The 18774-nt window shown below is 42.5% G+C and overlaps 1 protein-coding gene across 3 annotated transcripts; it reads left to right on the top strand.

Moving 5' to 3' along the window:
• The first annotated feature begins 6617 nt into the window (after positions 1–6617).
• Positions 6618–18774, top strand: GTSE1 (G2 and S-phase expressed 1). Of its 3 annotated transcripts, none has more exons than XM_081211603.1 (12): positions 6618–6737; positions 9010–9095; positions 10548–10605; positions 10688–11306; positions 12704–12874; positions 13811–13949; positions 14827–15165; positions 15326–15395; positions 16467–16718; positions 16808–16985; positions 17884–18012; positions 18396–18774. In XM_081211603.1, exons 2-12 carry the CDS (start codon positions 9017–9019, stop codon positions 18477–18479), a joined length of 2118 nt encoding a protein of 705 aa, XP_081067729.1. In that variant the 5' UTR covers positions 6618–6737; positions 9010–9016; the 3' UTR covers positions 18480–18774. The 3 variants fall into 3 exon arrangements, with proteins under 3 accessions (XP_081067729.1, XP_081067730.1, XP_081067731.1); XM_081211604.1 differs by having other exon boundaries at positions 6657–6742; XM_081211605.1 differs by lacking the exon at positions 6618–6737 and adding an exon at positions 6831–6912.

Here is an 18774-nt window from a genome sequence, read left to right as displayed (position 1 = left end):
GACGGAGAGATGGAAGATGGAGGCGGGGAGACATGTAGTAGTTAGAGTGCTGGACTAGGGGGACCTGGAAGACCAGGGTTCAAATCTTCATGAAGCTCACTGATTGACCTTCAGCCAGTCTTTTTCCCCTCAGCCTAGCTTACTTTGCAGGGTTGATGAGAGGGTAAAAACTGGTGGCGGGGAGAACCATGTATGCCATCTTGAGCTCCTGGGAGGATGGCTTGCCTATGAATGTAAACAATGAATGTAATTGATGAGATGGGAGAGGAGAGGAAATAGGAAGGCAGGGAAAGAGTGTGGAGGAGCTGAGCTCTTCGGGAGGGGAGTGACTGGTCAAGGCAATTTCAGGGGGCTGAGGCTGTGCATGGGATTCCAGGATCCCACCCCAGGAGACATAGAGAAGGGGAAGAAATACTACTTACGCTCTGAACATGGTCAAATCCAAATGCACTGCACAACAACTCGCTCTCTGTCACTCCTCACTAATCCACAATGGACATCTGTAGCTGGTGGCTTTTAAAGGGGAAGCAAGACATGTCACAAAGGAGGGCAGGTCATTCTTCCCATGGCAACCCACCCACCTGGACCCTGGGCCAAACTCTCCCCCCCCCCCATGTTTCTTCAGAACTTTGAAGCACCTGCTGTTCCGTCTGCAGGTGAATCTTCTCTTTTGGAGTTCATGTTTTTATATCGGATCATTCTTCATTCAGCCCCATTTCCAAAGGGAGACAATCCCAACGTCCCTTGAATTGCAGTAGAAGACTCCCAAGTCTAGGGTTGTCCATAGCACAGGATTAGACAATCTGCTTTGCCTTATCACCATCCTCACTGATATTCCTGGATGACATCTCCAGGTGGGGCAGAGAAGGTTCCCTGTCTGAAACCCGGGAGAGATGCTGTCGGTCAGTGTAGACGACGCTGAGGTGGATGGGTCAATGCCTGACACTGTCCAAGGCAGTTTCCTATGAATATTCCTCTTAAGTCATTTACCCTGAAGACAAGCAAGCTAACTTCTCCACAAGACCAACAATCAATTTCTCCATTTAGAAGGCAATATGGAAAAGTCCCAGTTTTATATACAACAATGCAAGTACAAAAATCTTGAATATGAGAAGAAGCAAAATTCTGGCCTCTGTAATGAAGCAATAGGCAAAGGGTCCTGAAGCAGAGTAAGTTGGGGGCGGCATCTGTCAGGGACTCTTCACTGTGATTCCTGCATTGCAGGGGGTTGGGCTAGATGGCCTTTGCTGTGGCCCCCAGCTCCACGAGTCTGTAATTCTAGGTTTGTACTCTGTACTGGGTCCTGTTATATTTATGCAGCATCACTTTTCTATATGCCTGCTTCAGTCCTTGGAGACCTAGTTCATTATCCCTTCAAAAGCATGTCTTTAATGTGGTACCTTGTTGAAGGTGCACACCTCATTCCTGACATTTATCTACCCTGTGCACACCACAAACACATTTGTACTACAAAAAACATAAACAAACAGCAAACCACCAATCCTGCATTGAACATATATATAATATATAAAATTTTCATTAAAATTTCTGTTTTGCAATTTTGAATATTCATTTAAACAATCTTAAAATATTAGTAACTTCCCTTCTTCGCTTTCCTTGCTTCATTTTGCATAGCATAAATTCCTGCATCTTTTACATAAACTAAACTATTCAGTATTCCATTACTGTATTACATCCATCAAAACTTATTTACATTGTTGAATTTATCTTAAAGCTGCCAACGTTTTCAAGTATACACAATTTCCCCCCATATATTCAATAAACATTGTCCAATCTTCTTTAAACATATGTTCTTCTTGTTCTTTTATTCTATATGTCTGTTGAAGTTGCCATTCTTTTGTTAGATGTTAGCCCTGCCCTATAAATCTTATTGATTGGAATTCCGTTCCTCAGTTTAAAAAAACCCTGTTTATTTCCCCCCATTGTGTTCCCTGGGTGTAACCAGTGTGGGGTGATCTTGTGGGAGTGGCCCAAAGGGCCACAATAAATGTGATAATGTGTTCCCCTGTAAATCCTTGAGTGTGCTTCTAATAGAGAAATTATGGTAGCCTGTTACTTTATGAAACTGATTATTTTTCAACATGTGCCACTCTCGTTGGGGGCGGAAATACAGCTAATATGTAAATCACAAAGATACAGCACAAAGCTAGAACATAAGTTGCTCCATGATGCAAATGGCTGCACATGACACAGGTTCCCAACATGCACACTAACACAATGTATTCCTGCAAGGTCATCGCAGAACACGGTGGGAATCCAAGCTTAGTCAGCAAAAACAGCCAATACTTATGCATATGATTGATCTATCAACTTAAATGAGGTAATGAAGTACAATTGGTGGAAATTGAAATGCTTTGTTTGAAACTTTATAAATACCACTGCCTGGACCACTGGGCGGGGTTGCAACTTTTTCAAAGCTATCCCATTGTAACCTATTGCTTTGCAATAAACAACATTGGATTTCTACCCTGCAGTCTCCTGAGTTTTCTTTATTGGCATAACGCAGGAGATAAGGCATTATTTGCTTACAACAATCTGAGTGCGCATTTGTGTATATGTGTGCATATGGGCCAATAAATCATGGCATATGCACCCTACGCTCAGCAGACGGTACCACACTTCTAAAAGATAAAGAAGCTATTGCACTGCGCTGGAAAGAACATTACCAACATCTCTTTAACCACAACTTCCCCGTAGCTGCTGAGGTCCTCTCACAAATTTCGCAAAAACAAGTTAGAGATGAGCTTGCAGTATCTCCAAATCTGGGAGAGTTGTGTACTGCTATTAACCAAATGAAAAACAACAAAGCCTGAACTTTAAAATGGAAAGCGTAATGCTGGTGGTCAACAAAAGAGGTTTAAAGACTGTCTCAAGGCGAGAAAGGAACACGACAGGGTTGCCCTATTTCCCCACTGTTATTTATTTCGGTCCTGGAGGTGCTCCTGAACATGATCAGAGGGGACCGGTTGGTTGAAGGAATCCAGGTCGGAGCCAAACAGTATAAACTTAAGGCTTTTGCAGATGACTTGGTTTTGACATTACAGAAGCCAGAATCTAGTACGAAAAGGATGTTAGAACTGATTCAAGAATTTGGTCGGGTGGCAGGATTTAAATTAAACAAGCAGAAAACTAAGGTTTTGGGGAAAAAAACTTGACAATTTTGGAAAAAGAAAGGTTTCAGAAGGAGACAGAGTTAAATGTGGTTAAAAAGGTGAAATATCTAGGGGTTAATATGACTGCTAAAAACCTGAATTTATTTAAAGACAACTATGAAAAATGTTGGTCAGAAATTAAAAAGGATTTAGAAATTTGGTCAAAACTGAAGCTTTCCTTGTTGGGTCGAATTGCTGCTATAAAGATGAATGTACTGCCAAAAATGTTGTTTTTGTTTCAGACCTTGCAGATTGTGGATAAGATGGAATGTTTCAAGAGGTGGCAGAGAGATATCTCTAGGTTTGTCTGGCAGGGCAAAAAGCCCAGAATAAAATTTAAAATATTAACTGATGCTAAAGAAAGAGGGGTTTGCCCTGCCAGAAATGAAACTGTATTATGAATCAGCAGCTTTCTGCTGGTTGAAAGACTGGCTACTTCTAGAGAACACTGATATTTTGGATTTGGAAGGGTTCAACAATGTGTTTGGGTGGCATGCATATTTGTGGTACGACAAGGTTAAAGCTCATAAAGCTTTTAAGAACCATATAGTCAGGAAGGCAGTGTTTAATGTCTGGACAAGATACAAAGATTTATTAGAAAGTAAGACCCCAAGGTGGTTGTCACCAATGGAAGCTAAGGCTCAGAAAAGACTCAATATGGAGCCCAACTGGCCAAAATATTGGGAGATAGTAGAAAAAGATGGAGACATATGGAGACTGCAGAGTTTTGAGAAATTGAAGGACAAAGTGCGAGATTGGTTACATTATGGTCAGATTAGGGAGGTCTTTAATAAGGATAAAAAAACAGGCTTCCAGGTGGAAAAATCGAAACTAGAAACAGAACTGTTAGAACCAAAAACTAAGGTACTTTCAAGAATGTATAACTTGCTGTTAAAATGGAACACTCAGGATGAAATGGTTAAATCAGCTATGATAAAATGGGCGCAAGACATTGGCTACAATATGATGTTTGCTGACTGGGAACGGTTATGGACCACCGGTGTGAAATTCACGGCATGTAATGCCTTGAAAGAAAATATTATGAAAATGATATACAGGTGGTACATGACCCCAGTCAAGCTTGCAAAAATATACCATTTGCCAGACAATAAGTGTTGGAAATGTAAAGAAACTGAAGGAACATTCTTTCACCTTTGGTGGACGTGCCCAAAGGTTAAGGCCTTCTGGGAAATGATCTATAATGAACTAAAAAAGGTATTTAAATATACCTTCCTTAAGAAACCAGAGGCCTTCCTTTTGGGCATTGTCGGCCAAATGGTGCCAAAGAAGGACAGAACTTTCTTTATGTATGTGACAACAGCAGCAAGAATACTCATCGCAAAGTACTGGAAGACAGAAGATTTGCCCACTCTGGAAGAATGGCAGACGCAACTGATAGACTACATGGAATTGGCAGAAATGACTGGCAGAATCCGAGACCTGGGAGAAGAGATAGTGGAAGAGGACTGGAAGAAATTTAAGGATTATTTGCAAAAGTATTGTAAACTGTATGAATGTTAGAATGATGCAGGATATAAAGATAACGTGGCATTAGTGACATATTTGAAAGGAGTATGCAAAATTGGTTTATAAGAACAAAGGTAAAATTTGAACAATATTATGTCAAGCTCAAATAACTGATAATAAAGGGGAAAAATTGGAGACATAATAGCTGAAATGTATAATATAAAATAAGATTTGAAAGAAGGTGAAGTATTGCTGAATAAGATTTTGTAAATGGGAACACAGAAAAGGGAGATGTGAGGGAGTCAAGAAAGAGGGTTATGGAAATAATATTTAAGAAATTGAACCTTTTTAATGTCTTTTTTATGCCTTTTTTTGTCTTTTTGTATGCTTCGTATGTTTTTCTTGTCTTTTTCGGGTTTTTTGATTGATTGTGATGGTGTTTTTCTTTCTTTTTGGTTGTGAAGGTGAAGTTTGTTGTATTGTTTAAAACCTTTAATAAATATTTTATTTAAAAAAAATAAAGACTGTCTCAAGGCAAATCTTAAAAATGTAGTATAAACACCAACAACTGGGAAACACTTGCCTGCAAGCGCTCCAATTGGAGAACAGCCTTTACCAAAGGTGTCATGGGCTTTGAAGGCACTTGAACTCAGGACGCAAGGGAACCAATGTCCCCACTATGGAAGACGTTCTAACACAGGACACAAGGGAGAAACGTGCTAAGAGGAAGGCACGCTTGGCAAATCCACACCGTGACCAACTCCTGCCCGGAAACCTATGTCCCCACTATGGAAGGATGTGTGGGTCCAGAATTGGCCTCCACGGTCACTTACTGACTCACTGTTAAGACTGTGTTCGTGGAAGACAATCATACTCGGCTACGAGTGATCGTCAAAGAAGAAGATAGATCTTTATTCCCCTTTGTTCCTGATGTCGATCTTCACTCTTCTTCTTCCCATGGCAGGGAAAGGGAGCCCATTTTATGGTTCACCTCAGGTGCCAAAATGCATTGTAGTTCACGTCCTTCCCCCGTTAAGGGACGTCGTCAGCGTGGAAACGGCCGCTCTAGGAAAACGACTTTATTTTTTTTCTCCCCGTCGCCCGACGTTCCGTGGAGAACTGGAGATTTGAATTCCCAGAGAGGCGTTGTCTTGGTGCTTAGTCCCACCAAAGACCGCTCGCAGCGCCCCCTGCCGGCTTTCGCCCAGCTGCAAGTCGACGCGTGTTCTGTGACCCGATTGCTTGTGAAAGGCCAACAGGATACGAACGGCGTTGGGTTCAAATGATTCAGTGGGGCTCACTATTTGGGGTCAATAGATATGTGAAAAACTGAACTCGGTTTGCACACTTTTGCCAGGAAACGAGTGAAATAAATCCAGGGGAGAGATACGTGTTACTCTCTGTCGTGAGAAATAAAGGTTCTTATGCATAAGTGTGCAAAGTAACAATCTTTTAAATTCAGGAAATAAATACGTGTTCCTCTCTGCTGTCAGCAAGAGAAGTGCTAATGCATGATTTAATAATTGTGCATGTTAGCAATCTCCTAAATCCATGCTGTTTTCTGTTTTTGCCTAGATTCGTGTTTTGTAAAGGACCCTTTAAAAATAAAAATAGCAGAGGAGGCGATAGCATCACAGCCCAGATTGCCTGTGAATGACACTGTCAATCTATGTTAGCTATCTCAGGGGAAAGTCCCATGGTGTTCAATGGCCTTTTTTCTTAGTAAGCTTGCTTTGGTTTGCCGCTTTGCAGCTCAATCCGATGTGCATTTACTCTGAAGTTCGTCCCATTGAATTTCATGAGGGTTTCTTCCTAGCAAGCGTGTATATAGGGCTGCAGCCTAAGGCTGCAAACATGTATGGGGCTGCAAGTGTGTGTGGATTAGGGCAGGGCAGACCAATTGCAGAGAAGGCAAGTCGCGGACTCCGCCCCGCAATCAACTCTCATCTGAGGCGTACATGGCAATTGGCCGCGGTCGGTGAGCGTCGCTTAAATCCGCCAATCAGGAACTGGGCGGGGCGGGGCTGCCGTTTCAAATGCAGCCGCGAGAAGCTGCACCGAGCGGACTCATCCCCCTCAGCGTGTCGCTTCGGCCAGGTGAGGTGAGGTGAGGCGGCGCTTCAGGGACGGGCCTAGGCCCCGGGGGTGGGCGTAGCTCGGCGTCGCCGGCGCTTGGAAGGGGAGAAGCGGCCGGAGGTCATTCTCGTGGGTGTTTGTGCGTGTGGAGTTTTGACGCTCATGCGGCTAGTCCATAAGGAGGTCCCGCCCGGCGGTGAGATTCGGGGTGGCGCGGATGCAGATTGAGGCTCAGACTCAGGCCTGTGGGAGGGCAGGCCTGCTACAGTTTAATGAAGAGGGAAACGTAAGGGGTTTTGTTGTTTTTGCAAAAGGGATGGCCTGGAAATAGAGTTGCCCCCTTTGTTATGGGGGTGGGCGGTGATGTTTCTTTTTAAATTTCAAATTAAATACAGTGGTACCTCAGGTTACATACGCTTCAGGTTACAGACTCCGCTAACCCAGAAATAGTGCTTCAGGTTAAGAACTTTGCTTCAGGATGAGAACAGAAATCATGCTCTGGTGGCACGGCGGCAGCGGGAGGCCCCATTAGCTAAAGTGGTGCTTCAGGTTAAGAACGGACCTCCGGAACGAATTAAGTACTTAACCTGAGGTACCACTATACCTTTATTGCCATCACAACATAAAATGTTTCAGATCACTGGGATAATAAAAAGGACAAGGGTGGAGCTGTCAAGGGTTATAGGGTCACACTGTGGCCGTGTGCACTAGGTGCGGAAGTGACTTCAAAGCAGGTAAGGTGAAAGGTAAAGGACCCCTGGACGGTTAAGTCCAGTCGAAGGCAACTGCAGTGGTACCTCTGGATACGAACGGGATCCGTTCCAGAGCCCCGTTCGCATCCAGAAGCAAACATAACTAGCGACGGCACGTCTGCGCACATGCGTGTTGCTTTTCGCCGCTTCTGCGCATGCGCGTGACGTCATTTTGAGTGTCTACGGCAAAACCTGGAAGTAACACACTCCGTTAGTTCCGGGTTGCCGTGGAGCGCAACTCAAACGTGCTCAACCCGAAGCACATTCAACACGAGGTATGACTGTATGGGGTTTCGGTGCTCATTTCGCTTTGAGGCCGAGGGAGCCAGCGTTTGTCCACAGACAGCTTTCTGTGTCATGCGGCAGCCAGACTGGTGACTGGGAGTGGCCACCGAAACCACATAATACCCGTCCTGAAAGAACTACATTGGCTCCCAGTACATTTCGGAGCGCAATTCGAAGTGTTGGTGCTGACCTCTAAAGCCCTAAATGGTCTTGGCCCTGTATACCTCAAGGAGCGTCTCCACCCCCATTGTTCGGCCCGGCCACTGAAGTCCAGCTCCAAGGGCCTTCTGGTGGTTCCCTCACTGCAAGAAGTGAGGTTACAGGGAACCAGGCAGAGGGCCTTCTCGGTAGTGGCGCCCGCCCTTCAGATGTCAAAGCGATAAACAACTACCTGACATTCAGAAGACATCTTAAGGCAGCCCTGTTCAGGGAAGTTTTTAATGTTTGAAGTTTTGTTCTGTTTTTAGTGTTCTGCTGGGTGGCTGGGGAAACCCAGCCAAATGGGCGGGGTATAAATAATAAAATAATAACCACCACCATCATCATCTTATCTGACTCCAAAAGGCAAAATAACCGAATAATCCTCGCAAGAAGAATGCAAGTAAGGTCAATGCACAGCTGACTTGCGAGCTTTGCCTTTCTACTGTTCAAAGCCTTGAGCTTCATAATGCTATTATATCCTTAAAACTGAATGCTTGCAGAATGCATTTTTAGATATATTTGCAAGGAACACAAGTCTGCTGCAATTTCCCCCTCTGTATCTTGTTGAGTAAAGAACTGCAACTGCAAACTTTGCACAGCAGCCACTATTCTCCCCCCTGCCCCGGATGAAATCTGGCTACATTCAGCCATTGGGCTCCCCCTACCCCCCTTTTTACTGTGTGCAATAGCTGGTTTATGTACAGCTGAAGTGGTAAGACCCTCCTGCAACAAGCAGCAAATATTGCTTGTGGGATTTGACACTCTACCAAAAGGCAGTGTACTTCTCTGTAAATTAACCTGTCGAATCCGGATTGTTTGCCATAAGTAGATATGAGGAATGATGGTGTAGTTTGGTCCATGTGTATCTGATGCCAAGTACTGGCCAACTTTTTACCACTGTTCCGTTAGTATAGAAAAGATTCTGGTATAGATACGTATGGGTGTGCAATGGTGGTGACTGTAGTGAAGCAGCTCTTTGAAACGGGAATAAACATAACTGGTGCTGGATTTTTAAAAATATAATATTGAGCTGGTTTACCTAATGTGTTTTGCAGTCGCATCATGGATGACGAAGGGAAAACAACCTTGCATTCAGAATGTAAAATGACAGAAGCCAAACCCTATGAGTGTGTGAATAATGGTAGGTGATAAAAACAACATTGCTGTAAGATATAAAGCACGTTTGTAAATTACTGTCTTGTTTGTCGTGAGACACCTCTAAAATCGAGTGCTCTTGAGTGGGAGGAGTAATTCGAGAGACTGGTGGTATTCCTATTGGGATAAAAAAAGTCAGGCAGCACAGTGCTAGGCCCAGGGCTTGTAAGGCCACCCTCTACCTATGGCCTACAACCATGATAGCCAACATGGTGCCCTCCAGGATTTCTGGACTACAGTTCCATGACTTGGCCATGTTGGCTGAGGGTGATGATGGGTGTTGTAGCCCAAAACATCTGAACAGCACCAGTTGTCTGCCCCTAGCCTACACTATCTAATCTGCAGGCAAAAAACCCTGCATGGTGTTCAAGCTTGTGGCAATCAGCTAGGTAATGTACTGCAGCCAATTCAGTTTATTAGCAAGAATATTAACCCTTCCCCCCTTCATTCTTCCTCCTGCCTTTAATACTGCTGAATATTCTGCCCTTTGACACATGCATACACAATCTGCTGTAGAATAAAGTTACAAAAAAGGATAACTATAGGTTGCTTTAATGATGAGTCTTACTTGTCATAAGGGAAATGTAGTTTTTGGAATAATACTTGATCAAATGATTCTAATGACTTCTGAGCTATTCTGTTTTGAAATGGATGGCTGAAATTTCTTATCAGAAATACTGATCATATTGTTAAATTGTATCCAAAGATAAAGACACACTGCAAGAATCTCATAACAATCTGCATAACAAATAGGCTCTGATTTAAGTTTATATTATAAACGTCTTCATTCTGGATTACTTGCAACTGTTTACCAGGAATAATGCTAGAAATAACTGCTATAGTGTTTAACTCTACGCTCACTATCAAAGGTGATAGGAAGAGCTTGCATTGAACTGTCCCTTGTGACCAGTTCGGTAATGCATTGGCTTGACTCAGCTTAAGTACAATTTAATGCTGGCTGGGCTCTAGCCCTGATCTAAAAACCTTCAGATAACAGTGGGCTACATATGAGCAGGGTCTGCCCCAAGGAAAACTCTCCATCAATATGAATCATTGCTGTCAGCTTTTAAGGTGCCAGTTTTGTGGGGGAAGAAAGGGAAATGTGGGTTCCGTCCATCAGTACCCTACCCTTAGTGCTGGTTATGGGATCCAATATTTGTATGAATACATGTACTCACACAGCATCTGATTCAGAAGGATATCTGTACATAGAAACCTTTGCGCACAGACCATCCTTTCTGGATTGGGGAATGTGTTCCACACTGTATTAGAAATTAATTCTCTGTTCTGTTTTGCGTAAACTAGAATAATTTGAAACCAAATGTAGTAGCAGAAGCTGAAATTTCAGCAAGGCAAAGGGGAATACGGTAATATATCCACTATAAAAAGGTCAGCCATGATTAGCTTAATAACAACTGATGCTCTGTTATGATTCCAGATTTTCGCCACCTGTCTGATGAAAAATTTGACTTTGACTTTTCGCTGTCTCCTATAAGGTAAACAAAGTATCTAAAGCAAACCATATTTTTAAAAGAGCAAGCGATTTGGAGGTGTCTGACTAATTTGTCTGTATTCTAGTGAAAACGAGGATGACGTTTTTGTCGGGCCCATGGGCCATAAAGAAAAATGCATTGCGACGACTCTTGAAGCCCTTGAAGCAACGAAAGACACAATTCCCCCATCACCACTTGTGGATAAACTAACATGGAGCCCCGTTTCTGAGGAGAAATTTGTGGAGATTTTTAAGGAAGCTCACCAGATAGCACTCCAGATACAAAGTGGAACCAAAGCAAAAAGGAACAACGGTCGCCAGCTGGAAGAACGAAAGACAGAGGCTGTAGAAAAATTTGTGCAAGAATCTAAATCAAAACTGAAACTCCTTGAGAAAGGAATAGTGATGGATAAAACCCCAAAGGAAGTTAGGAGAGAGACTTATTGTGTGTATGAAAGTCCAGTCTCCCCACGGCCACCTTCCTTTCAGAAACATTCAAGGCAACTGATCGCGGGGATGGACAGCTCTCGTTCTCCACAAATTCCTCTAAATACTTCTAGTCCTGCCAGAATGAGCAAATTGCCCCCCACACCGCTTGCATCTTTAGTGCAAGGGAAGAGTGACAAGACAAATAACAAACCGAGCACAGTTCAGACTGTAAAAAATGCAGCTGCATTTGGAAATAGTCTCTTGGCAGCGGGACAGGTAAAGTTTTTCCCCCTTCTGGATAGATTAAAGCATAAAGGGCAGTCATCTTTCCACATAAGAATGGTAACTCCCTGCTAGTTCCCAATTATTTCCCTTGTTTGTGGAGTTTCTTACATAGAGGACAAATAGCTGCATGCTTGTGATCTTATTTAAATTTGTTGGTCTCAGTGCATAATGCCGGTGACCTTGACATTTCTGACTTTTATAGCTGGCGAACTCATTTCATACGCCTTTCAATAAAACTATAGTGGTGTTGGTTGCTAAATATGACTTGAGACTAATGTCAAATTGGTGGTCACCTCAATGGTTATCGGTGCTGCTGCTGGAGTGTAGTCAGCTAGAAACGTCTACCCAGGTGCTGTGTGTCTCTTGCATTGTTTGCGTGTCATATTAAATTGCCAGCAATAGCCATGGTTTATTCTTGGCTAATTGTTCCGGGGTGCAAACCCTGAGGCTGGTTTTAGATTTCACCATAAGCCAGACCATGGCTTAATTTCCCAGGAGGAGGGAGCAGAGAATGCTATGCGCATCCACATTGAACCATAGCTTGTTTTTAACTGATTTAATATGACATACAAATTGTGAGGTGTGACTCTATTAATATTAGAATGCTGCTTTGTTTGTCGTCTTGACTTCCAGCAGATGGTTCTTCTAAACTGAACTATTACTATTATTATTAAATTTATATACTGCCCTTCATCAGAAGATCTCAGGACAGTTCACAGACTAAAATATATAAAAGACAGTAAATAATTAAACCCCAAGCAACATAACAATAACTCTGCCTTCCCACAAATGCATTTAAAAGGCTGTAGAATATTAATCAGCCAAAGGCCTGGTTGAAGAGGAACGTTTTTGCCTGGTGCCTAAAAATATATAATGGAGACACCAGGCAAACCTCTCTGGGGAGAGCATTCCATTTGCTTAAAGGCTCTTTGAAATCCACTTGCAGGCATGGAATCAAACCACCGCTGCAGAAGGAAACGCTTCTCCCTCCGAGGAAAAAGATCCATTTGCAAGTGTAGTTTGAATCCATGTCACACCTGTAAATGGACTTCAAAGGTGGGTGCTCTCAGGACCCATCAGCTGATTGCTCTTGAGGGAAAACCTCATTGGCTGCACCAGGGAGTCCCTGATGAGGCAGCCAATCCTAACTACATGTTTGCGGACCCCTTACTTGATATCGAGTATGTCAGTTTCGGGGCAGTTGGGCGTGCTTTGGTGGAAATGGCCTCGCAGGCTTTATTGGGGACCCGTGCTGGGCCTGTGGGAAATTAAAGTGTTGGTTAGAACCTGTTTATTGAAAGGATATTTCAGTTTAATGGGCAAACACTAAAATAACATTACTGTTGACATCCTTTTGTTTACAAATGTTTGAAATCTGAACCTTGCAGCCAAATCAAGGGAAGCTGCCCAGTATTTCCAGCTGGAATAATTTGAGCAGTATGGAGTCGTCGGAAGATTTACTCTCTGACAAATCAAGTCTTGCTTCAGATGCGGGAGATGCATCCTTCTCTAACAGTTCAACGGGGAAAGACAAGAGAACTCTTTCAACTTCCAGCAAGGTAAATGCTCTTAATGAATAACTCCTGCCTTTGTAATTCTTGGTGACATCTGAAACCAGATGTTCTAGATTTGCGATACTGGATTAGCGATCCTTGGACCAGTGTACTCTGTGGTATACAGTGGTACCTCGGGTTACATACGCTTCAGGTTACAGACTCTGCTAACCCAGAAATAGTGCTTCAGGTTAAGAACTTTGCTTCAGGATGAGAACAGAAATCGTGCTCTGGCGGCGCAGCAGCAGCAGGAGGCCCCATTAGCTAAAGTGGTGCTTCAGGTTAAGAACAGTTTCAGGTTAAGTATGGACCTCCGGAACGAATTAAGTACTTAACCCAAGGTACCACTGTATGAGGAAATAGGCTTAGCAAAGAATCCAGTGATGCATATGAGTGATTTATTGAAGTAACAAACTCATGGTCTGAATCGACTTGACCCTTGCTGCCAAATTGGACGGGGAGGGTTCTATATGCTGTTGTGGATTGTAGTGGATGAGGAAGGTATAAAGCTCTTCATGAGCACACATAATGGAAATACAACAACAAATCCGTTTATTGTGAGGACCATGCCTGTACACAAACATCAACACAACAATAGTTAAAAATATTAAAATTCATTAGATACTATGCCAACAAAACCTTCATCCCACAAAATAGAAAGAGAGGAAAAACTTACTTACCTGGCAGGGGAGACACCTTGATCATAATGGAAATAATTTCCCAGGAAAACTTAAGGGTTTGAAATCACTGATCTGCAAAGTTGTAATATCTTAATTTGAAGGGGAAAAAATGTTCAAACCCTTATTGCAGGAGCATTAGGGCTGGATAAGCTTTCTTGTAGCCACACAGATGTGAACATAAGGAATATCGGTATTTCGGTAGGATAAAGTCTGTTAGAAGTTATTGGGGATACCTAAATTACCTCCACTACTGTCTTTACAGTTGGGGATCAAGGCAACACAGCTGAAACGTCCTAGTAATATCCGTATGCGAAGGAACACTTCAACGTCTTCTTCTTCATCCTCTTTTTCCAGCATAAGCCTGAATTCAAGTCTGTCCATCTCTCCTAAGATAGGGAAAGGTAACAAATCCAATGTGGTTTGATCCTGTTTGGCTCTAGCTAACCAGAATTGGAATAAACAACAGTTGCCCAAAATGGTGGCCACTTGTCTAAATGGCCTGCTGAGTTGCGGGGAAACCTAGGTTCTACACACACACATGCTTCTTTCTTCTTCTTTGGTGATCACGCATAGCTGAGTAAGATTGTCTTCCATGAACACTGTCTTAACAGTGAGTCCGTAAGTGACTGTGGAGGCCAATTCTGGATCTACACATTCTTCCATAGTGGGGACAACACACACATACATTTTGCTCCTAGGAATACAGAATCCAAGCCCCAAATATTAAGTGACAGCAACAGTGGCCAAAATGCATAACTACTGAGCTCTTTTGAAGCACAAGTGAGAAACTGATTTAATAAAATTGGTGCTCGCTAACGTAAATAGTAAGTCTCGTAATTATACAATTTCCATATTAACCTTTGCAAAGACAATTATTCTGAGACATTGCACCCTCTTGCAGTTAATCACGCACTTATGAATGTGGTCACCATAGACCAAACTGAATAATTGCATTATGCGATGGCTGTAACAGCACCCTTTAAATAGTTCAATCTCTTCTCCCTTATTGGCTCCTGTGCTTCATACTTGTCCCAAGCACCTGCACTTTTCAAAATCCATGTCTCTTTGTCCTTCTCAATTAATTCAAATGTGTGTAATGCATCTCCACATCCATGCTGGGTGTCTCTTCTCTCATTCTCTTCCCCTCTCTCCCGACACTGGGAATCGCTTGCTCAAGTTTGTTGCCTTTGCTTTCCTGACACTAAAGCATTGGGTGCATTGATAGTGGTGCATACATATATAAACAATAGATATAAAATTTCTTTTTTCCTCTCCCAGGTAAAATAGGTGTTGCTTCTAAAGTTTCTGCACGTGGCTCCCGGCTGTCCTCTACTGCAAGCAAGATTGCTATTGTTAAACCTATGAAGGGGTTGTCTGCGCAGGCTTCCCATTCTGATGTATCTGGGAAGGAACATGGGTCCACAAGTGCTTCAAAAACAAATCTTCCAGTGAATGCACCCAAATACAGAGTTACTGATATGTCTGAGATGGCCGGTGGGATTTTGAAAGAGGACTCAGATCGTAGTTTTCAGAAACCATTGCAGAAAAGCATATTGGGAAACAGAACAGCAACTTCAAGTCCCAAGCCCAAAGCAGTACCTGCAGTCTCAAAGGAAGGTAAGAACACTGGTCTTACCCATGTGATAAATTTTTATAGTTTATCTAACTTCTAGTGTGCCTGCCCTTATTTCTGTTCTAAATATTGCATTGGATGGGGAGTAAGAACTGAACTGAGGATCAGTAAGTTGATTAAGTCCTGTAATTGTTTTCTCCCTAGGTGTATCTGAGAATTTTGTTGCCAAAGTGTTACAACCAATCACATCACTGTCTTGTGGTAATGTTGAAAGGTAATATTCTATATTTTAATTCATACTTGTTTTCCTCTAAGCTTGTGTCATCTTGAACTGCCTTGCAGGTGCTGACAGGCTTATCAAGGTGGTTTAGAACTGGGTTTTTGTGTATGTGGTGTGTGAAAACTTTGTGTATATGGGGTGTGTGAAATTACTTGTGGAGAGACCTGAAGGTGCTTCATGCTACTTTAAACAGTAGTATGTAAAGCAAAAAAGGCTGTCCAGTGGGATTGGCAGTCCTTGATATTCGAAGATGAATTCTGTCCCACCCCTTGCTGTAGCAGGCAGGAGAGGGCTGGGTTACGTTGCTGATTCAAATTTTTGCTTGGCAATACTGAAGTCTTGTGCTTCAACAGTGTCTGTGAAACTACCTATTTGGGTTCTGATTTGCGTATCAGCAGTGAACATGAGATTGGGAATTTAATGTTGCCAAAGGCAAAGTTTTACCCTGTTATCTCTTTTCTAAATGTGCACCCAAATGCTTGGTTCATAGCAAGGCAAAACATGGTTTAGACTTCAAACATACATGCAAACTATAGCTTGCAATTTCTTGCTTTCATTTGTTTTCTTTTTGCTCAGCAGTCCAGTCTTGAGGTACTGGGGCATCTGGAGGTAGAGCAGCTACTAATAAATTTGTCAAATCAGACATCACAACAAGCTGTGGTTAAGTTTAATTAACTATTGTTTGCCACAATCTCTGAAATGGACTGATGAGAATTTCAGCCTGGATTACATGTGGTACCTAAGCACTTCTATAATCTCCCAGAAGATGTTTTATCTGCTGCTATATCACTCCTCTTGGTATGAAAAAACCACAGTCTGCTATTCTGAACACTGACTTGCGTTTTAGAAAAAGCCTCAGTTTGGGATAAAATCAAATATTTCAATGGCCTGCAAACAGCTTAATAAAAAAGCTGAATTGGTTTAAAATGTATCCTGTTGCAGTTCTTAAATTGGGTTGCTGGTTGCTCTTGACTGCATTACTAAAAAGTATTTGGGATACCCTACATTTTTGAGTGTGCACTTAAACTAAGAGGAATTCTTCTAACACTTCATGTATCCTTCTAGCAATGTTGCCGTTACCCCACCTCGCAAACTATCAGAAGACGGATTGGTATTAAATACCTGTTCTGCTGCCAAGTCTGCCTTATGGACTCCATCCAACAGAAGGCATTCTGCATTGCCTACTCCCGTTGGCCGGCGTACGTCGGGAATTCCATCACTAACCCCCAGAACTGTGCCCAAAGCAAGGTCTTCTCCCGATCTCGTGTCTCTTCGGCAAGTCTCGAGTGTGTCATCCAAAAAGACTCTAGAAGCTAGGTAAATCTAGACATAACCAAAACTGACCATCTTACACCATTTTCAAGATGGGTTCTTAGATGAAATTCTTTGTGTCTCTTCCTTTCCAGTTTCAAATGGGCCAGAGAGCGCAAGACCCGTGGGGCCTATAGCTCATCTTCAACAGAAGGATCTCCCCCACCAGTTGCACCTATTGCACTGGATTTTTCAACAGAGAAGTCTTCTGAAGAAACGGAACAGGACCTTTCTGAGCAGGAGAAACCAGCAGAAAAAACACCCACTGTGGAGGTAGGCCCCTGCTTTGTCTCCTTTTTTGTGTATATAGAACAGCCGTCCCAGGCAGCTTTAAAATGTGAAGCATCTCTTGCAGAAATTACCACTGCTGCAGACAGTGTCTATGTTGAAAAGGAGCTGAAAGGTGTTTAGTTATATCTAGCGTCCTTAATTTTCTTGGTCACTTTCCCAATGAGCCACTGCTTGTTGTGAAGTTTGTGTAAAGCAGGATTTCTCTGGTCTTCTTTTAAGTTTTTTGCTTTGCAGAAGATCGTCTGCTGAAACAACATAAAGTAAATTTATCCACATGCCAATTGTTAACGACGGCTTCCAAATAATATCATGGGTAATTACAGATATATGGAGACTCCTGAGTCAATAGGTAAAGGTAAAGGGGCCCCTGACCATTAGGTCCAGTTGTGGCCGACTCTGGGGTTGCGGCGCTCATCTCGCTTTATTGGCCGAGGGAGCCGGCGTACAGCTTCCGGGTCATGTGGCCAGCATGACTAAGCCACTTCTGGCGAACCAGAGCAGCGCACGGAAATGCCGTTTACCTTCCCGCCAGAGCGGTACCTATTTATCTACTTGTACTTTGACGTGCTTTTGAACTGCTAGATGGGCAGGAGCTGGGACCGAGTAGTGGGAGCTCACCCTGTCGCACGGGTTCGAACCGGCGACCTTCTGATCGCCAAGTCCTAGGCTCTGTGATTTAACCCATAGCGCCACCCACGTCAATAGGAGGCTAACCCAAACCAGTTATTGGATAAAGAACGTATTAAGTACCGTGGATTTTTAGGGTAGCAAACAGGTTTATTAAACAGTTTTGTTCTCATGGGCATTCTTTTGTAATTAACTTTATTTCAGGAAGCACAATAGACAGTCAACAACTTATAAATTACTATTTTTTCCCTAGACTTTACTGATAGACATTGGAATAGATAAAACACCACTTGCCACCCAGGAATGTGAAAATAAACCCCTTATTGATCTTTTTAATACTCCTGAAATAATTCCAGTTCCTCTGTTGAAGCCTGTAGGACAGGTAAGATACCCGTTTTATATTTCCCTTTTTAATACTGCTAGCATGCAAGGATATTGTTTCAATATAAATGTCAGTGCAGCAGTATGACTTCTCATGCGACATAAGCTGGAAAATGTACAAAGGACAGACTGCCATTCACAGCATATTGCATCCACACAGATATATGTGACATTCAGGAACAACTTAGTAAGGGGATTCTGACCTTGTATTGACTGGCTGTTGCAATATAAATAATCAAATTTATGGCTGTGTAGTGGTGTCAAAGAATGCCATTATAAGACTTGTTAGCAAAGGAGAAGTCTGCTGTTGTAATGGTTCAAATATTGTTTTAGTTAATGTCTTAACTGTCTTTATCTCTCTCTCCTCCCCTTCCCTCCTTCTAGCCAATAGATCTGAGCTCTCCTCTCATCAGTTTTACACCGGAAGGAAATAAAGAGAACCTGGATTCTCCTCTTCTGAAGTTTTGATTTCTTGAGCAAATCTCTTAACTTGGAAGTGTTTGAGTGCAAAAACTGATGTTTCACTAAGCAGGGTGTGAGTGGGTAACAGACTAGTAAAATAGAAATGAAGTTTTTAAACTGAGCACTTGACAAATGTATTGTTGATGTGTTGTTAAGGGATAATAATAAAGATGGCTTAAATATTGATTACTCAGTACTTTCAGGAACTGATCGCAGATGCCTTGTGTGTTAAAATATCTAGTTTGTTTTGCACAAATTTATCAAATGTCATGAATTAAAATAAAGCAAAGGCATTCTGAAA

The sequence above is a fragment of the Podarcis bocagei genome (genome assembly GCF_964188305.1).
Source record: "Podarcis bocagei genome assembly, chromosome: 10".
NCBI lineage: Eukaryota > Metazoa > Chordata > Lepidosauria > Squamata > Lacertidae > Podarcis > Podarcis bocagei.
Note: the sequence above shows the minus strand (reverse complement) of the source record. Positions and strands in the feature narration are given on the sequence as shown.